At 46.0% G+C, this 18,364-nt stretch overlaps 1 protein-coding gene across 1 annotated transcript in view; it reads left to right on the forward strand.

The window, feature by feature from the left end:
• LOC103797684 (histone-lysine N-methyltransferase, H3 lysine-79 specific-like) overlaps positions 1-18,364 on the forward strand; it is a gene marked incomplete at both ends in the record, with an annotated part of 43,739 nt that overhangs the window by 15,713 nt on the left and 9,662 nt on the right. Inside the window, 9 exons of the mRNA XM_009069905.1 lie at positions 2,732-2,787; positions 5,735-5,814; positions 7,318-7,386; positions 11,161-11,267; positions 12,514-12,555; positions 13,890-13,973; positions 15,486-15,720; positions 16,111-16,224; positions 17,618-17,709. Of these exons, the coding sequence (XP_009068153.1) occupies positions 2,732-2,787; positions 5,735-5,814; positions 7,318-7,386; positions 11,161-11,267; positions 12,514-12,555; positions 13,890-13,973; positions 15,486-15,720; positions 16,111-16,224; positions 17,618-17,709 (879 nt within the window). The remainder of the gene's footprint in view (positions 1-2,731; positions 2,788-5,734; positions 5,815-7,317; positions 7,387-11,160; positions 11,268-12,513; positions 12,556-13,889; positions 13,974-15,485; positions 15,721-16,110; positions 16,225-17,617; positions 17,710-18,364) is intronic.

The raw sequence follows: 18,364 nt of genomic DNA on the forward strand, positions 1-18,364 counted from the left end.
CAAATGTCCCCTGTGGCTTGGAAATGCTGCCACAGTTTGGAGGTTTGGCTTCATGCCTCCAGTTCTTTTGGAAAAGAACAGGAAGCTAAAAATAACCATGTGTACTTTTCCAGGCAGAAATGCCTAGTTTTTGTGAGCCAGCCATGTGCTTGCGTGGAGGCGGCTGCAGTGAGGCAACTGCCTGTGAATTTATGGCTCTGTGGAGCTGCTCAGAGTGTTAGCAGAGAGACTCCCAGGCCAGCACTGGGGTGAGTGCCCAACCCTCCTCTACAGCACAGAGCCTGACCTTCCCAAATTGCTGCTCTGCTCCTTTGCTGAACACACACCCGTGAATACTGACTGGCCTCTGCCTCTGGCTGCCTCCCCCCAGGCAGTGACTTGCTGGTTTTCATGGAGCTGCAGGAAGAGTTACAGGAATTAGGTGCTGTTGCGTATTTCTGCAGTTTCTGCTTGTAAAACCTGAATAAAAACCTGGTTTGGCTTCTAAATTTAGCAGCAATGCAGGCACAGCTCTGAAGAGATTTCTCTGAGCTAATTATCCTGTTCGGTAAAGCATCTCCTGCATTGTCTAAGCAGATGAAAATATCTGTGTTACAGATGGTTCCTTCCATTCATTATTCACTAAGGAGATTAAGCTTCCAAGAGAGAGGAGGAACAGGCTGGGGGTGGGGACACTGATGGGAAGAGGCTGAGTGTGTCCCTGTAGCTGTCGCTGAATGGACACATCACCAATCATGGACCATGTTCTACTGGTTCAGCTGCTGTTGCCCTTGGCCAGGGATTGAGTTTCCTTACCAGTTCCTGTTTCACGCTAAAAATTACTCTAAACCACAGAGCTGTCTTTGGATTTTGGGGGGAATTTTTTTGGATTTCCTGTGTCAGTGATGGGGAAGGACCTACTTTGCTCCTTTTAGGGTGTAATGCATTGATCACTGCCCCCAGGTACAGTGGGTGAAGCTAATCATGGGTCAACTCTGTGCTCTGTTTGAGGGTAGAAGATCCAGGAATCTCTGCCTTGCTTCCAGAGGGGAAAATAGCCAATTTTCTCCCATCCACAGCTGACCATGTGGTTATTTCAGTACTCCAGTGTTTTTCCTGGAGAGATTTTCCCCTCAACCCTTGGCTGAGCATGAGCTGGGGAAGCAGTGCCATACAAGAATAGCTGTGTTTGAGCAGGACTGTGGTTCATTTGAATTGATAAATGGCTCCAGCTAGCACAAATGTTCAGCCTCCACATGTGATATCAGGTTAAAAAGTGGAGGTTTGGGTTATAACTGCTTCTGACCACACAGGCAGGACAAACACACAGGGAAACTGGACCCAAATGAAGCCTAACAGCCATTTGGGTTAGATTTCAAGACCTTTATATGAAGCTTAGCATTTCAAAATCATTTCATGTTAGGCTGGTTCTTTGTTCCCTTGCAGACTGTGACTTTAGGATCAGCCTTCCTGGTTCTTCAAATGGATTTCTTTCATCTGTTAGTATATGAAACCCGTGGAGAGGTTAGGAACCGGTGGTGTGGAGGATGAGATGGAGAAACTGACTTGCAAAAGGTGTTGTAGAATAAATCCAGTTACCTGTCATGTGGGTTTGCTTCAACTGTGCCTTGGTTAGTCAACCGTGAAACTGTTCACTACAAGAACAGATAGACTTTGAGACTAAATTATCTCTTAAAATTAATCTAGAAATGATCTCCACTCACATACAGAACTCTAGAAAAACTGTTACCAAATATGAGGTGAGAAAAACTCTTCTTAGAACTGTTTTGATTGAACTTCTAGTTTAGCTTTTGACAATACCCAGTAGGATGGTATTGAGTTGGATCTTTAAGGTCAGACTCCCAACACAGCCTTTGTTTTGACTTCAGTCTCTAACACTTAAGGCTGTTGACAAACTTCTTCACCCCTTGCCCAAAAAACCTCAGTGTTCACTTTTCTCAGCCTTCTTGTGTAGCAGCAGGGCATTTGGCCTTCTGATTTTTGCTCTCCTCTTATCTTCCTCCCCCAACCCTCCTTCTGCCTGACTTGTGGCGCAGCAAACCAGCCCGTGGATTCCTCCCTCATTTCCAAAGCATCACTGAGCAAACATTAATCTGTGGAGGAGTTTTGTGTTAACCTTGGTGTGGTTTAATCAGAAAGGTTCTGCATAAGTCACTGAAGGCTTAATTGTATTTATTTTCAAATAAGGCCTTTATGTTACTTCATTTCCAACTTAAAAGTGTTAGAAGCAGTCAAGACATACTTAGCCCCAGAGAAAATGAGCTGCTTGTGTGTTCAGGGCAGCAAGAGCCTGAACTCAGAGTTTGCAGCGGGAGCTGTGCCTGATCTGTGCTCAGCTCCCTGTGCTGTGGGAGGTGACTGAGCCAGCAGGGCCTAGGAGGCATTTGCTGATCAGCTCTGGTGTGTGTGCCAGCACTGCTGGTTGTCCCATGGAGGACAGACTTCATGGGACATCAGTGATGCCCAGACAGCCTTTCCCTGTCCTCCATGCAGGAGAACAGCTGAGGGTGGGAGCAAGGAGGGATGAACTTCTGGGACCTGAGGAATGAGCTCTCAGCTCTGCCTGCTTCATCTCTTGTTTTTCCCAAAGATTTCAGTTGGCCTTAATTGTAGTGGGATGGGGGACTTGGTACAGCATGTTTGTCCCTCTCCAAGGGAAAAGGGGTGTGAAGCAGAAAGGAACAATGTTAACTTCTCTGTGTGTTTTTGTGTTCTTTGTCTTTTCTTTAAGCTGGAAAGAGGTGACTTCCTCTCAGAAGAATGGAGAGAGAGAATTGCAAACACAAGGTACAGTACAGCACTTGAATGCTGCTTTATGAACTGGATATTTGGGAGTTTGTATAATGGAAATTGGGAGCCTGGCCAGGTTTTTATATAGGATTTCCATTGCAAATACCAGAAGTCTATCTGCCAACTCTTACACTGGCCTCTCTGGATCCTTTTTTCTGACTAGAAGAATGGCTTTAAATGCATGTCCCATGATACTATATCCAAGGGCGTATCCAAGATAAATTCTGGTTACACAGAGATATCTTTATAGCTCATGTCAGGGATTCAGGCAAAACACCAATTATCTTGGCTATTGGGACTCACAGCTAGGCTCACTTTCCCTTTAATAGAAAGCTAGTGACCCAAGTGAGTGTATTCCAACTTAAACTGGGAATTCATTTAAGCTAATTGTCTTGAGGATTAATTTCTGTGAGGGTCAGGCTCCTTTTTGAGGGAGCAAAAAGGGAGTCAGTTTATTAAAAGCAGTGAAAGTCATCTGTATTTTTAAAGCTTTGCATTCTTTCAGCCTTTTGGACAGGGGAAAAAAAACCCTTTTTATTTTATACAACCTTTTGGGCCACCCTGTTCTGTGGAGGAGTGGAAGGCAGTTGTCAAAGAGGGCTCTGAAAGTTGTGGCAATTTCTGAGTTGTTTCCAAGACACTGGTTGAAGATGAGGCCATGGAGGAGGTGTCTGCCAGGCTGGTGACTTCTGTCTTATTGTGTGCCTCAGCTACTTCTGGAGGTGCCTTTTAATTTGTGGACAGCTTCGTCCCAGCCCTGCAGCACAGTGGGATTTGACTTTGTGGCTGTTATCCCAAGTGCTCCAACTCCTTTGCTGCCTGGGCAGCTTTCCTTGGAACAAAGATAAAAATTTTAGCTGAAGGACCTCTTACTGCCTGCAGAAGTGCTGGAGATGTTTGTTCTGTGTGGCATGGCATTAGTAGCTGTGTCTCAGTGCTACTCTGCAGCCTCCTTGCTTGAGTGCAGCATCCTAGAATGGTTTGGGTTGGAAAGGACATTAAAACTCATCCAGTTTCACCCCCTGCCATGGGCAGGAACACCTTCCAGCAGCTCAGGTTGCTCCAACCTGGCCTGGAACACTTCCCGGGATGGGGCAGCAGCCACAGCTACTCTGGGCAACCTGCGTTCCCCATGGCTGGGTGCTGACATGTAATGAGCCTTCTGGCACATGTATTCCAGTGAATCTCTGGACCTGTGGCTTGGCAAAACCTGCTGAAATGAGGTCTGGGATGAAGGTGGACCCAGGGCCTCCTGTGCTCCAGCATGTGCACACAAAATACCGTGCCAGAATGAACACTATAAAAACATACGTCTGGCAAGCTCTGGCTTTTTCCCTTCCTTCCCTGGACATTTTCTAGGCCTATTAGTATGTTTGGCTCTTTTGCAAGGCCTCTCTTCTGGCACAGGGGAAGGAGGAGGAAGAACCTTCTGCTAGCCTGACTTGCCAGGCAGGGTTTCCCAAATTTCCAAGTGCAAGGCGTAGTAGGAATCAATTCTTTTCCCTTGGTGTAGAAACCTTTTTTTATTTGTGGTTTTTAATAGCTTTGGCTGCAGCTCTTCAGCTCAGTGTCCTTGTCCAACACATTTCATGTGTGGAGGCATTGGGAAGGGAGTTTTCCAGCAGAGCTCTCCCAAAGAAATCACTTCATGTGGATATAATATGCCAGAATGGCTTTTGCACCTCATAGAATCCTGGAATCTCCTGAGCTGGAAGGGACCCCCAAGCGTCATCAGTCCAACTCCTGTCCTGCACAGAACACTCCCAGCAGTCCCACCCTGTGCCTGAGAGCATTGGCCAAATGCTTCTGGAGCTCTGTCAGCCTTGAGGCTCTGACCACTGCCCTGGGGAGCTGTTCAGTGCCCAAACATCCTCGGTGGGGAAGAACCTTTCCCAATATCCATCCCAACCCCTTGACAAGTTCATGCATGTGAGGTGCTCCATGTCTCCCGAGAGATGCTGGGGACTCTTGTTGCAGGCTGGTAGGAACCAGGCACCAGTGACAGTCAGACCAGACCCAGACTCTTTAAAATAAAGGAGTATTTCTTAATCTGTGACAAGTTCTCTTTCTTTCTCAAACATTTTGATCATTTGTGGGATTCTGCTTCTGTGCAGGTTTCTGTGTTTTCATAGGACTATCTTTTCAGGAACAAAATCTCCTCATTGGATTTCCTAACTCAGAAAGAAAGAATCAGAAAGAATCAGCTGCTCCATTGTGGGTCAGGGCGAAATGCTGGGTTTAGGACAGGGAAAACATGCTGAGATGTTACTGTCTTATGGCATTACAGGGAAGGTAGAGCTAGAAGAGCAGTAGGTTCCTCACACTAGTTGTGGCTGCTCCATCCCTGGGAGTGTTGGATGGGGCTTGGAGCAACCTGGTCTAGTGGAAGGTGTCCCATGGCAGGGGGTGGGTCTGGATGAGCTTTAAGGTCCTTCCAACCCAACCCATTCTATGATTCTAAAATATCTGGATATTTTACTGTAACATTTTAAATGCAGATGAAGATACAACAGGATGAAAAGGTGTCTGTTGTGCTGAGCATTGCTCTTTCTGTGTGCAGTACCTCCTGTATGTTGGGGGTTGCTGTGTTGGTGTTGGATCTCACCATGGCAGAGGGTGAAAACATTCTGCACATTCTTTTTATGTCAAAACTCGCAGTCCATCACTCAGCTCTATGCTGAGAGGCACTGACAGAGCAGGACACCTCTAAACTTTGTTAAATGTAATTGCCTGGTGTGCCAGGGTTAAACTATGATACCTGAGTAGTGTCTGAATGCTAAAGGTGAGGGACTGGTATGTCACTGTGCAGAGGAAAGTGTTTAGTTAGCTGGAAGTAGCTTTACAGCTGGGGACAAACAGTGTTTGTCAGTGTCATGAGTGGCTGTGGGGGTGGTTGTGATGTGTCCTTGGCTCCCTGATCGTTAACTTGACCATTTTCTTGCAGCGTTATCTTTGTGAATAACTTTGCCTTTGGGCCTGAGGTGGATCACCAGCTGAAGGAGAGATTTGCAAACATGAAGGAAGGTAACAAATCCAACTGGAAATGTTTTTATCTTGGTTTCCTTCCTCCTGTGGGAGCTGTTGATGGTGAGGGGGCTCAGAGCCAATCTGGTGGGTTCTGCTCTGTGCCTTGGGGCTGAGTGTCTGCACCATGGTGGTTGTTTCTTGTCCTTTCTACTTCCCACTTTAATATCTCCTCAGAGCTACCTGCCTACTGGGAGGTAGCTCTGCTGGTCCTTCCTTACCTCTTAGGGGAGCCAACAGAACATGCAACAGCCAAGGCCAAAATTTCCTGGTTTCCTGGAAGTGTTCCAGGCCAGGTTGGACAGGGCTTGGAGCAACTTGGTCTAATGGAACATGGCCTTGCCCGTGGCAGGGGGTTGGAATGAGGTGGTCTTTAAGGTCCTTCTAACCCAACTGATTCCATGATTCCTGGCTGCAGAGGGGTGGCTTTGGATAGCCAGTGTTTGTAATTCCACGTGGAATTCACTTACTGGTTTCTTCTGCTTAAAGCTCTCACGTTGAGTACTGGGGATTAGCTAGGAAGTATTAAGATGGTGGAGTGCATCCAAGCAACATGTGGATGTGGCACTTGGGGACATGATTTAGTGGTGAACGTGATGCTGAGTTGATGGTTGGATTTGATGATCCTAAAGATCTTTTCCAATCTTAACAATTCCATGTTTCTATGAAAGTGGGTGCACTGTCACTGGGTGCCTCGTGCTCCGTGGGAAGCCACACTGCAGACACCAGAGACACCCACTAACCCCACCATGGCCCTTATGTTGCCTGAGGTATCTTTTATTTGCTCTTAACCACTTGGCTAAGTAAAACTTTATTTGGTTGTAGCAGAAATTACAAAAATAACTCTTTCTGAGGAGAAAAATGTGTGGTGTGAACAGAGCAGCTGTGGTTTCCTGGAGCTCAGCTTTGTGCTGAAATAAATGATGTGACTTTTGGGCTCTGTTGCAAACCATAAACCCTATACTTCAGCTCTTTTCTTTAATTTCAGTGGTTTATATATATACTTTTAACTTGTTTAATGGTGGCTTGAGAGCAGTGCCAAGGTGGGGATGGTTCAAGCAATCTTTGTAGTGGAGAAACCATATTTCTTTTCTCAGAATGTTCTCAGGCTCTGCCTTGGGCTGAGTGACCCCAAATACCTGTGAAATGGAGATTAGTGTCCTTTAAAGAAAAAGGCTTTGGGGGGTTGTGTGTAAAAGATCCAACTAGGAAGGAGATAATTGAAATTTCTTGAGTTTGCCGTTGAGAATTCATGTGCCCTTTTTTATTCCAAGTGTTTTAAATCTGTCATTTCAAAGTGATACTTGAGGTGTCACCTAGCAGGAACCGTAGATTGGCTTTATGGAGGTGTCAGAGTGAGAACTGAGTAATTTGCCTTTTTTAATGCTATATGAGTGATAGTTCCATTAGTGCTGTTCTTTGGGGGCTCTGTACTGGTTATATTTAATAGTTATTTCCAGAACAAACAGTGGAACTGACTTTGCTTTTGTTTTCTTTTTCCAGGTGGGAGAATTGTGTCATCAAAACCTTTTGCACCTCTAAATTTTAGAATTAACAGTCGAAACTTGAGTGGTATGATTGCCCTTTTTATTGTTCGTTACACTTGGGGGGTGTTCAGCATGTCTCTAGGGGGGTTTTGTGTCTCTTTCGAGTTGTGTAAAGAAGTAGCAAATGCTGTTGGATTATTAGAGTGACATGTATTTAAAATCAGTCTGAGGCCTCATGCAACACTGAAACAAACAGACACTTTCTCTGGGGATTCTGCTGCTGTGTTTGATGTCTGTAACATGAATGTGGCCCTGGCTGGGCAACTTGTACAGCTGAAGAGAAATCAGGTGTTTTAAGGGTGTGATTAATTTCTTTAGCCACAAAGAACATCAGGGACTCACATGCATTGAAGTTTCTTACACTGTAGCTGTTTGAACCTGGACAGGTAAATCCTACCAGTCATGATTCCTAAGGCTGAGAAGATACACTGACAGGCTAGGAGAGCTGGGGGTGTTGAGCTCGGGGAAGAGAAGCTCCAGGGACACCTTAGAGCTCCTTCCAGTGCCCAAAGGGGCTCCAAGAGAGCTGCAGAGGGACTTGGGACAAGGGGCTGGAGGGACAGGACACAGGGAATGGCTTTCCACTGCCAGAGGGCAGGGATAGATGGGATACTGGGAAAGAATTTTTCCCTAGGAGGGTGCTGGGGCACTGGCACAGGTTGCCCAGAGCAGCTGTGGCTGCTCCATCCCTGGGAGTGTTCAAAGCCAGGTTGGACAGGGCTTGGAGCACCCTGGGCTGGTGGGATGTGTCCCTGCCCATAGCAGGGGGTGGGACTGGATGATTTTTAAGGTCCCTTCAATCCTAACCAGTTTGGGATTTTGTGAAATGTTCAACTTTGAACTCCTTCTGTGCTGTGCACTGATCAAACAAACCTCTCCTGTAAACACCCTGAGCTATGTCTGCTCTATTGCCAACAAAGTTTTCTGTTGTTGAAATTGGGCTGTGCTGTGCAGGGTCAGGATTTGGACTCAGTGATCCTTGTGGGCCCTTCCAGCTCATGATATTCTGTTTTTCTGTTACTGATCCAAGCTGGTTTTTGCACATATTTACTGTGGCAAGTGCAAAATAAATGTTCCATAAATGTAAAAACACTTAATTCCCTCCTTGTGCCAACATGGCAAGTGACTCCCTGTGTTCCAGATCTCAAGCTGTATTGTTTGGTTTTCACCTGGCACTCATAAACTGCTTTTCAAGAACAGTAATTTGCAGACTGTCATGAAGTAAATTGTGCCATTGGGAATTATTTTTGCCAAGCTGGAATTGTTGTGGATTTACCGTGCATGAAACACCTAAACCTGCCCTTTTCCTCCCTGTTTGAAACTTGTTCCTGGGGCATGATAAGGTTTGGAGGCTTATTAGCCATTGGGTCCTGGTTTGCCAATCCTTTGGAGAGATGAACTTGAAAATAAAAGGGAAAAAAGGTGGAATGGTTCTCCTGAAAATCCTCAAACCTTGCGAGAGCTGGGATCAGGCTGTCGGTTTGGTAATGAGATAAAGAGCTCCTGAGTAATGCTTAGTCCCCCTTGCACCAGAGCTGGCTCTTGGGAGTCTTCAGTTAGATTTGCCCATGGAAAAACAATTTTTGGCCTCTCAGGCATTTTCTTTCCTGATTTCTAATGGAAGAAGGACATGGAACTGTTGGAGCAAGTCAGAGGAAGCCATGAAGTTGCTAAGAGGATTCGAGCATCCCCCACAAGGGCAGGCTGAGGGAGCTGAGGCTGTTCAGTCTGGTGAAGAGAAGGCTGTGTGGAGACCTCAGAGCAGCATGCCAGGAGCTGAAGGGCCTGCAGGGAAGCTGCAGAGGGACTCTTGTGTAAGGAACTGCAGGGATAGGACGAGGAGAAATGGGGATAAATTCAAAGAGGGAAATTTAGATTAGATATGAAGAAGATGTTTTTTCCTGTGGAGGTGGTGAGGCACTGGCAGAGGTCCATTCCAGCCCCTAAAATCCTATGATCCTGTGATCATTCTGCCTGTTCCTGATTTCTGCTGCCCTCTGGGAGACTGAGGCGTGGAGACCTCAGCATGCCAGGAGCTGAAGGGCCTGCAGGGAAGCTGCAGAGGGACTCTTGTGTAAGGAACTGCAGGGATAGGACGAGGAGAAATGGGGATAAATTCAAAGAGGGAAATTTAGATTAGATATGAAGAAGATGTTTTTTCCTGTGGAGGTGGTGAGGCACTGGCAGAGGTCCATTCCAGCCCCTAAAATCCTATGATCCTGTGATATGCCAGGAGCTGAAGGGCCTGCAGGGAAGCTGCAGAGGGACTCTTGTGTAAGGAACTGCAGGGATAGGACGAGGAGAAATGGGGATAAATTCAAAGAGGGAAATTTAGATTAGATATGAAGAAGATGTTTTTTCCTGTGGAGGTGGTGAGGCACTGGCAGAGGTCCATTCCAGCCCCTAAAATCCTATGATCCTGTGATCATTCTGCCTGTTCCTGATTTCTGCTGCCCTCTGGGAGACTGAGGCCAATGCGTGCTGCTTCTTCCACCGCATGACAGCCCTGACTGTGACTGTCACTTGAACCAGATCTTCATCCCATTTCAGCTTTCCTCCCAGTGGGTTCATTTAGAATGTTTTCTAGTATGCTGAAGTTTTAGATATCAGCTGTTATTTAGTGCTGCATGGGAATGTGGTTGTTAATTGGGCTTTGGATGAGTGAGATGGACTAGCACAAGGATAGGCAATAGCTTCCACTAGTGAAAAACTTTCAGGGATTTGGATAAGAGGACTTGAAAATAAATTATCTTTGTATGCTACAAACAGGGAAAATTTAGGAATCCATCTGAAGTCATAATCCCATTCTGGGACCATACTGAGAAACACCAAGTCAAATGAACATGTCTGGGATGTGCTTGGCCTGGGGCTTGTTCCAGTGTTAATGATCTGTTCTAAGTGATAATTCCAGGGAAATGTTGTTATCATCTGTGGCCAGGACTCTGCCCATGCAGAGGAGGGAATGGCACAGCTCTGCTGGCTTTATACTGCTGTTTTTTGGGTTTTTTTTTTGTAATAAAAAGTTAAAAAATGTACAAAATTATTTGGATACATTGGAAGACATTGGAAAAGATAAAGCTTTAAGAAGCAAACAAACACCATTTCCCTCAATACCAGTTTTGTCCTGAGCAGTTCCATCTGAAAGGAGGAATGGAAATGTGCAAAGAGTTGGGACGAAGGAAAACAAGTATTAAAATGTGGTTAAAATAGTGGTTGAGGCTGGTGAATCCTAACCCTTTGCTGTTGGCCTCTTCTGGGTAATTTCAGTTTAATGAGAAGCATGCCAGAATTCCTCCTGCAGCCCTGCACTTGCTCAGTGCTTATGGGAATATTTAGGGCACATCCCACAGCTATTAATGCTAGAGAACGAAACAGATAGAGACAAGAAAGCAAAGACAAAACATGTTTGTCCCCAGTCCAAATATGATTACAGCTTACAGGGGCTGAACTGGTGTTCTGTGAGTGGTTCTGTCTCAGTCAGCCCTGGCTGTCACATGGATGTGTTGTCCTGAGTTGCTCACAAACCTTGTCTGAGAAACAGACAGTTCTGTTTGCTGAAAGCTTGCACTAGTTTGTAATTTTCTCTCTGGGCTGGCTGCCTGGCTCTGAAGAGGTGGAAGGTACATCTTCCAAATGTTTAGGTTTTCTCCACGGTGCACGTAGCGAGAGAGTAAGAGATTCCTTCTAGACTCACTGCAGTGCTTTTCTCTAGGCCCTGGTTTATCTTTGCTGGTGCCTGACTGGTTTCAGCTGAGCAGAGCTGAGCCAGCAGTTCCCTGACCTGCCGTTCTCCCTGCAGATATTGGCACTATAATGAGAGTTGTGGAGCTGTCCCCACTGAAAGGCTCTGTGTCCTGGACCGGGAAGCCAGTCTCCTACTACCTACACACCATCGACCGAACCATAGTGAGTACACCCGGCCCAGGCACCTCTGGCTGCTTGCTGTGCCTGCAGGCAGCAGAGCAGCTTCAGCTCCTTCTGCTTGGGAGTTTTCATATTCCCTGGGAGTTGTTTTCATATTCCTGGGCAGATTTACAGGCCTGGAGCACACTAAATGGAAAGGCTGTGCTTCAGCAGTTCCCTGGGCAGTGTACCTGAGTGTGCAAACCATACTGCATGGCTTGGGCTGCCTCCGTGCAGTGTGTTACACACACCCTGCAGTGAAGAACGGTGGGCACAGATTCACACGTGTAATTCCTTCTGCAGCTCTTCAGAATTGTGGTCTCATGCTGTAACTTCCACACTGAATGAAGACTCTGGTATCTCCTACAATGGCTGCAGGGAGAGGTCGAGAGGAAATGGCCATCAGATGAGACAGGGGAGATTCAGATGTTAAGAAAAATTGTTTCACTGTTAGGGTGTTCAGGCACTGGATTATTGCCCAGGGAGGTGGTGCAGTCACCATCCCTGGAGATGTTTAAGAGGTGTCTGGCTCTGGCTCTGGAGGACGTGGTTTAGGGGTTGCAGCAGTGACAGGTTAGTTGTTGGACTTGGTGGTCTTAGGGGTCTCTTCCAACCTTGATGATTCTATGATTTCGTCAGTTTGCTTTGTGCTGTACAGACACGTGATGGATTTCATTCCATCATATTCAACCAGTAAATCTCAATTTTAGTTGAACTCTCAGTTGCTGTAGGACCAGCCCAAGCTCCATAACAATGTTGATGCATTCACTGAGTTAACCAACCCTATAGAAATCTAAACTTTTGTGGAGAAATAGTTAATTCCACACTAAATGTTTTGCAATATGATAGTTGAGTACTTTTCTTAGTCTGCTCTAGTCTAATAATGCTTTTGCTAAAGGATATGCCAGAGTGCAGATAAATCATGGAGTACAAGAGTGCAGCAGCTTCAGCAAAAATAACTTCATTGAGAATAACCCTCTGCTGAGGGGAGATATGTGGCACAAAGCTTTCAAACAAGGCCAGGCAGTGATGGAGATGATAAAACCTTGTAGAGGTTGGATTATGTCCTGTTACACAGCAGGCTGAAAAGAATGAATGTGAAGAGCTTCTTGCTGTAGCTTATCAGAAGCAAAACAGTCAGAGGTTCTGCAGTTCTGCATTTGTTTTAAGCTAATATTGTATTCTTACATTTTGTTTTTATTCATCAGTTGTGGCTTTGAAAATTACTCTCTTCTCTTTCTCTTTTCAGCTTGAAAACTATTTTTCTAGTCTCAAAAATCCAAAACTCAGGGTAAGTTTCAGTCGTTTCCTGTAGAAAACTCAAACTAATGGAGCAACAAATGTACAGAATTGATAAGAAATCGGATTTCCTCCATAACCAAGGACCATGGATGGAGCTAATTGAAGTGAAACAGCAGATGCCATCAAGCACTAATACAATCATGTTCAAGAGCTTCTTAATAGAGAATTAATGAGGCACCCTCAAGGTGCTTTCACCTTGCACTGAAGGTCTACAAAGAGCTATTTCTTCATTAAAACTGGAGTGCAAGATGGAAATGGTAGTTTGAATTTGTCCCAGGCTTCAGCTGCCTGAAATGAAGCTCTGAGATGTTCCTTTTGAGATCTGTCATTTGAGACACAGTATGAGTTGTCATTTGCTGCAGTCTGGGGTGTTACATGTGGAGTTCAAATGCCAGAGGATTTGGGAGGCTGAGCTAGGCTGTGTTCATCTGAAATAACCCCTGGGACTGGGATTCACAGGAGGAGAATGAAGCAAGGCCACTTTAGCTAAAGCTTCAGGGGAATGTTCATCTTCAGGCTGAGTGCTGAGAAGAGACGCATGGTAGCTCTGAGTGTGGGTTATTGCAAGCTGCTTGATTCAAGTTTTGGGGGAAAAAAGACTTCTTGGAGACAAAAAAAAAACCTCAGGGTGGCATCTGTGTACTTAGGACCTTCCCTACTTTGAATGGTGAGGCTACTTCAACCTGCCATTTCTGTGGTCTGTTTGATCATGTGCTTGAATCAGAGATGTTGGAATTGCCTGAATGCTGCGAATTAAATCTCACCTGGAAGGTACAGAAAGGCTTTGGGGGAACTCTTGGAAATTTCCTGTCCTTGCTGCCTAAGAAGAAAATCAGCCTCAAAAGTTGCTGCTTTTGTTTTCATTAATCTCCTTGAGAAACTTGGCTAAAGTTGAATGAGATGATGATTAAGGGCTTTGCCATTTCTTGTTGTGTGTAAGTCTTAAATGTGGCAACACATGATATGGTAAAGCTATTGAAATATTAATAATAATTTTTAAAATGCCAAAAAAAGCCCAAACCCACACGAAATCTGATACAGCAGTGTGTCATCTGAAGGATGGGAGAGGAGAATAAGGGAAGAGATTGGGACTTGATCCCCTTTGCCCTATGGCTACATGTTTGGAGACAGTGCAAATTGCTGTAGGCAATGCAGTGCAAAGGTGACTCGCACTCACCTGCCTTTTCCCTGCAAGTGTTCCCTGAGCGAGGGTAAGCGTTTCCCGTTTTCTTAGGGAAGACTAAGGTGGGAAACACAATTATCTATATTAAAAAGTGATAAATATATGAGCAAAGTATTAAATCTTCTCAACCTTTCCCCCAGGAGGAACAAGAGGCAGCTAGACGTCGTCAACAAAGAGAAAACAAGAGCAACACAACTACTCCGACTAAGGTTCAAGAAAACAAGGTGAACGTGCTGCATTTTTGTAGAGTGAATGTTTTCTCCTTGGCTGTCCATGAGCTCATAATCTGTGTCAGTGTGCTGGTTTGAAAGCAAACCAGTGAGAGACTCCAAGTCAGAAGTACAATTTAATAGGAAAACCAAAACAAAACAACAAATGTAACAGTACAAAAAGAAACCACTGACAGAGTCAGAAAGTGACCTGGCACCCTGTCAGTCAGGGTGTTGGCAGTAGTCCAATGAAATGGTGGCTGCATCCTCCTGGAGTGATGGGTCTGTTGAGGGCAGTGATCCCGCAGATGTGCTCCTCTCCCGAAGGTGCAGCGGCAGCTCTTGTCCTCTGGGAATCCAGCAGGCAAAGGGCATCTGTGCTGCTCCAAACCCAGCTTATATCCCTGTGGGAATGCTTGGCTCCCCCCATGGGGTGAAGCATCTGACAATAGGACGATGTAACACTCTGCATGCATTGGGTCCCTGACAGCCCATTGAACAGAGACAGCCCCTGAGGGAGCCATGAGGGACTAGAGAGAACCATCACTGCCCCTACCTGCTTTAACAGCTTGTGGAGAGGAGAATAGAATACATACCACGGGTTACCCCCACACTGCAGCCCAGGACAGTCTGTGAAAGGCTCATTCTGTTGGAAGACTGATGGGGTTTGCTCTGGACATGTAAGATGGTAGAGCTATTGCTGCAGACAAAAATATGATGGAGTGACTTAATAAAAGCTGCATTTGGGATTTGCAGCACTAATTCTGGGGGAAAAAAAAGGTGTTGCAAGATGAATAGTTGGTTGTCCACCCTCACATCCAGCAGTAGCTTGCAGAGCTCTCCCTGAGTCATAACCCACTGAATGGAGTTCAGAGTGTGCTGAGTCTCTTTTGCAGACTCATTTCCTTTCTCATTCCATTGTGTAATACTGTTAGTAATGCAGTGGCTGTTCCTGCCCAAAAATATAAAGTATTTGAATGTACTTTGACTTTTAAATGAAATCCATTTGAAGAGTACAGACAGCAAAGGATGAATAATCAGTTTTTCTTAGCAACAGGTGCAGATTTAATAGAATCACAGAAGAGTTTGAGTTGGAAGGACCTTAAAGTTCATCTCGTTCCACCCCCTGCCATGGGCAGGGACATTAGCCCACATTGCTCCAAGCCCTATCCAACCTGGCCTGGAACACTTCCAGGGATGGGGCAGTCCCAGCTGCTCTGGGCAGCCTGTGCCAGTGCCTCACCACCCTTTCAGGGAGGAACTCCTTCACAAAATCCCATCTAACCCTGCATGAGCTTCCCCTCTGCCAGCGTTTTCTTTTGTGTAATGACTAAGTCCAGAAGAAAATGAGTACAAGTCCTTGGGAACAGCTCTTATCCCCAGCAAGTGTACTTCACTGCCAAGTTCTGTATCTCCAGTGCAACAGTTTCCTTTCATACAATCCTTAAACACAGTTTTTGCTGCCTGGAACTCTGTATATGCAGGTAGAAATTACTAAAGAGCTTTTGTCTTTTCCAAATCTCTCAGGATTCTGGTGCTGAAGAAGAAAAAGCTGCAGCAAATTCTGTTAAAAAGCCATCTCCCTCCAAGGCAAGGAAGAAGAAGCTGAGTAAGAAAGGAAGGAAAATGGCAGGCAGGAAACGAGGGCGTCCCAAGAAGATGAACACTGCAAGTACTGAGCGCAAGACCAAGAAGAACCAAACTGCATTAGAACTTCTGCATGCCCAAACTGTCTCCCAGACATCTTCATCCTCTCCTCAGGGTGAGTGCAGGGAGCAGGGGAAGAAGCCACATGAACCTGGAGAAGTGTGAGGCTCTGTGTGTGCTTGGAGGTTCTTCCTTTATTGCAGGTCGTGTTTGGTTTTGTACCATAACTTCCCCCTTGACACCAGAGCAAAACTGCTCTGGGGATGGTGGTGGGATGTGTCTGTGGGTACTGGGCCAGAAGCTGGGCCAGAGCTGTGGCTGGTGGCTTCTCTCTGCTGCCCCTGTTCTCAGAATAAACTGGAGAGATCCTTCACAACAGTTTGTTTATGGACTAAGCTGCTGGATCCTGCGCTGTAATTGACATGTTTACAGTGGTGAAGTTGCTGTGTTCTTGCCCCAAACATTGACTTGCAGGATCTGAGGTTGTCTTTGTGTCTCTCCCTAGATGCCTACAAGTCACCTCATAGCCCATATTACCAACTACCTCCTAAAGTGCAACGGCATTCGTCAAACCAGCTGCTGGTGACACCCACCCCACCTGCACTACAGAAGCTGCTAGGTAAGGCTGATTTATTACCATGTTTGTAATGGGAACCTCTGCTTTGAGGTTTCTGAGCACAGAGTCAACCAAAGGGTGGCTAATAGCCACATGGAGAGCTGTGCATTGAGCAGGAGGGGAGCTGCTTCCCCATCTTCCCCTCCCTGCCCCATGTCTGTTGGGATCACCAAAAAGTCCTTTCACCTGCTGCTGAAGTTGGTGTCCTGCTCTGCATTTGTTCTTGGACATTGTTTTAGCACAAAAGGAAATAAGCTTGGGTTCAGTGGGAATGCAAACTAAATGGAAATGGCTAGTCAGGAATAACTTTGTTTTAAATGAAACCAATGGTGCGATCTTAGGGAGCATCACTCCATTTCCTCTGCTAAACTCAGAGCTAAGTGAATGAGGTGTTGTCTGAGATTCTGAAGTCACAAAAGTGTGGCTGGAAAATATGTTCCATGTGCAAGAGGTGATTTAAGGAAATACTTGTTTGGAATGTGGTTATTTGGGTCTTCTGGTGTCTGTGCCCTCTCAGCTGCTTCTGGCCTTTGGCACGGGGCGTGAGCCAGTCTAGGATTCTCTGGGAATCTAATGGAATGTTCCTGTCTGTGTAGAGACCAAGGGCATCTGTGGTGTTCTTAGCTTGTGCTCTCTTGCTCCGGTGTTTTAGCTGTGACTGATTTCTTCTGTAGAGAAAGAGGAGTCATTTAGGGGGACGTTTCCTGGCGGGGTGGGGGAGATGTCCTTTGTCTGTACTAAGCCTTGCTGCAGGAGTCTGCACACCATCTGTGGCATGTTTGGGCTGCCTGTGAGTGCAGCAGACTGGCCTTAGTCCTGGGGTTGGCTTTAATGATGAAAGGGCTGAGGAGAAGGAAGGTTCATTGCATAATAGGAGACTGGAGATAAAGGATAATGAGGAGCCAAGTGCTCCTTGGACGGGAGAATAAATTTGGTGTAGAGCTTGTCATCTGTGTGGAGCGAGGAGGAGGAGGAGGACAGTAAGCTCTGTGTGTGGTGCTGGGAGGATGAGGGCTCTGAGCTCATGGTTCGGCTTTTACAGCTCATCTCTTTTATTAGTTCTACTTACAGAGCACTGAAACCTGCTCAGCTCCTCTTTCCTCAAGCAAACATACCATTAGCTCCCAGCAACCTCCTCTGCCTGCTTGAATGTGTTTCATGGCTTCCACTGGGTTCCTGTTACAAGGAGCTGATGAATCCAGGAATTCCCCTTGCACCAGGACATGGATTTTCAGCATGTTCTAAACCCATCTTTAATGGCTTGGTCTGACTTACAGTCCAAATCAAAAGCAAGAGAGAGCAAAGGGGGGAGAGGTGTCGAGGAAGCAAGTAGGGGTAAAAAGGAGCATTGCACTTACTCTCAGTTGTATTCGTCATCTCCCGATTTACTTTGCAGACTCTTTCAAGATCCAGTACCTGCAGTTCATGGCATACATGAAAACTCCTCAGTACAAAGCAAGTCTACAACAGTTACTAGAGCAGGAAAAGGTAAGTGTCATTTTTAGCATTTCTAAACTCATTTGCTACATTTCCAGATACATTAGATGTGGGGAAGAATGCTGGAAATGGAAATTGTGTGCACTTACACCACTGCTGCACCAGGCCAACGATAAAGTCTCTACCAGAGTCATGCTTAGGCTGAATGGCTGCCCAGGGGGTTTATTGCAAAGTGAGTCACTCTGTGTGTGCTTAAATCTGAAAACTGGGAGAGAAGCACCTCCCCTCTTCCCTCTGTGCCCTTCACATGATATGTCTGACTTGGGATCATAAAGTCGCTAAAGCTCATTCAGTTCACCCCCTGCTATGGGCAGGGACACCTTCCACTATACCAGGTTGCTCCAAGCCCCATCCCTGGGAGGTGCTGAGGCACTGGCACAAATTGCCCAGAGCAGCTGTGGCTGCCCCATCCCTGGAAGTGTCCAAGGCCAGGCTGGACAGGGCTCGGAGCAACCTGGGCTAGTGGGAGGTGTCCCTGCCCATGTCAGGGCTGGAATGAGATGGACTTTAAGGTCCCTTCTGACTCAAACTATCCCATGATTCTATGATGCATAGGAGTAAGAACCTCAAACTGTCTCCACTAACTGAAGGGACTTAATGCAGCAGCCTTGGCATTCATAATCAGAATGTGTTAGATTGCACTGGT

This window comes from Acanthisitta chloris, unplaced genomic scaffold, assembly GCF_000695815.1.
Source record: "Acanthisitta chloris isolate BGI_N310 unplaced genomic scaffold, ASM69581v1 scaffold40752, whole genome shotgun sequence".
Classification (NCBI taxonomy): Eukaryota; Metazoa; Chordata; class Aves; order Passeriformes; family Acanthisittidae; genus Acanthisitta; species Acanthisitta chloris.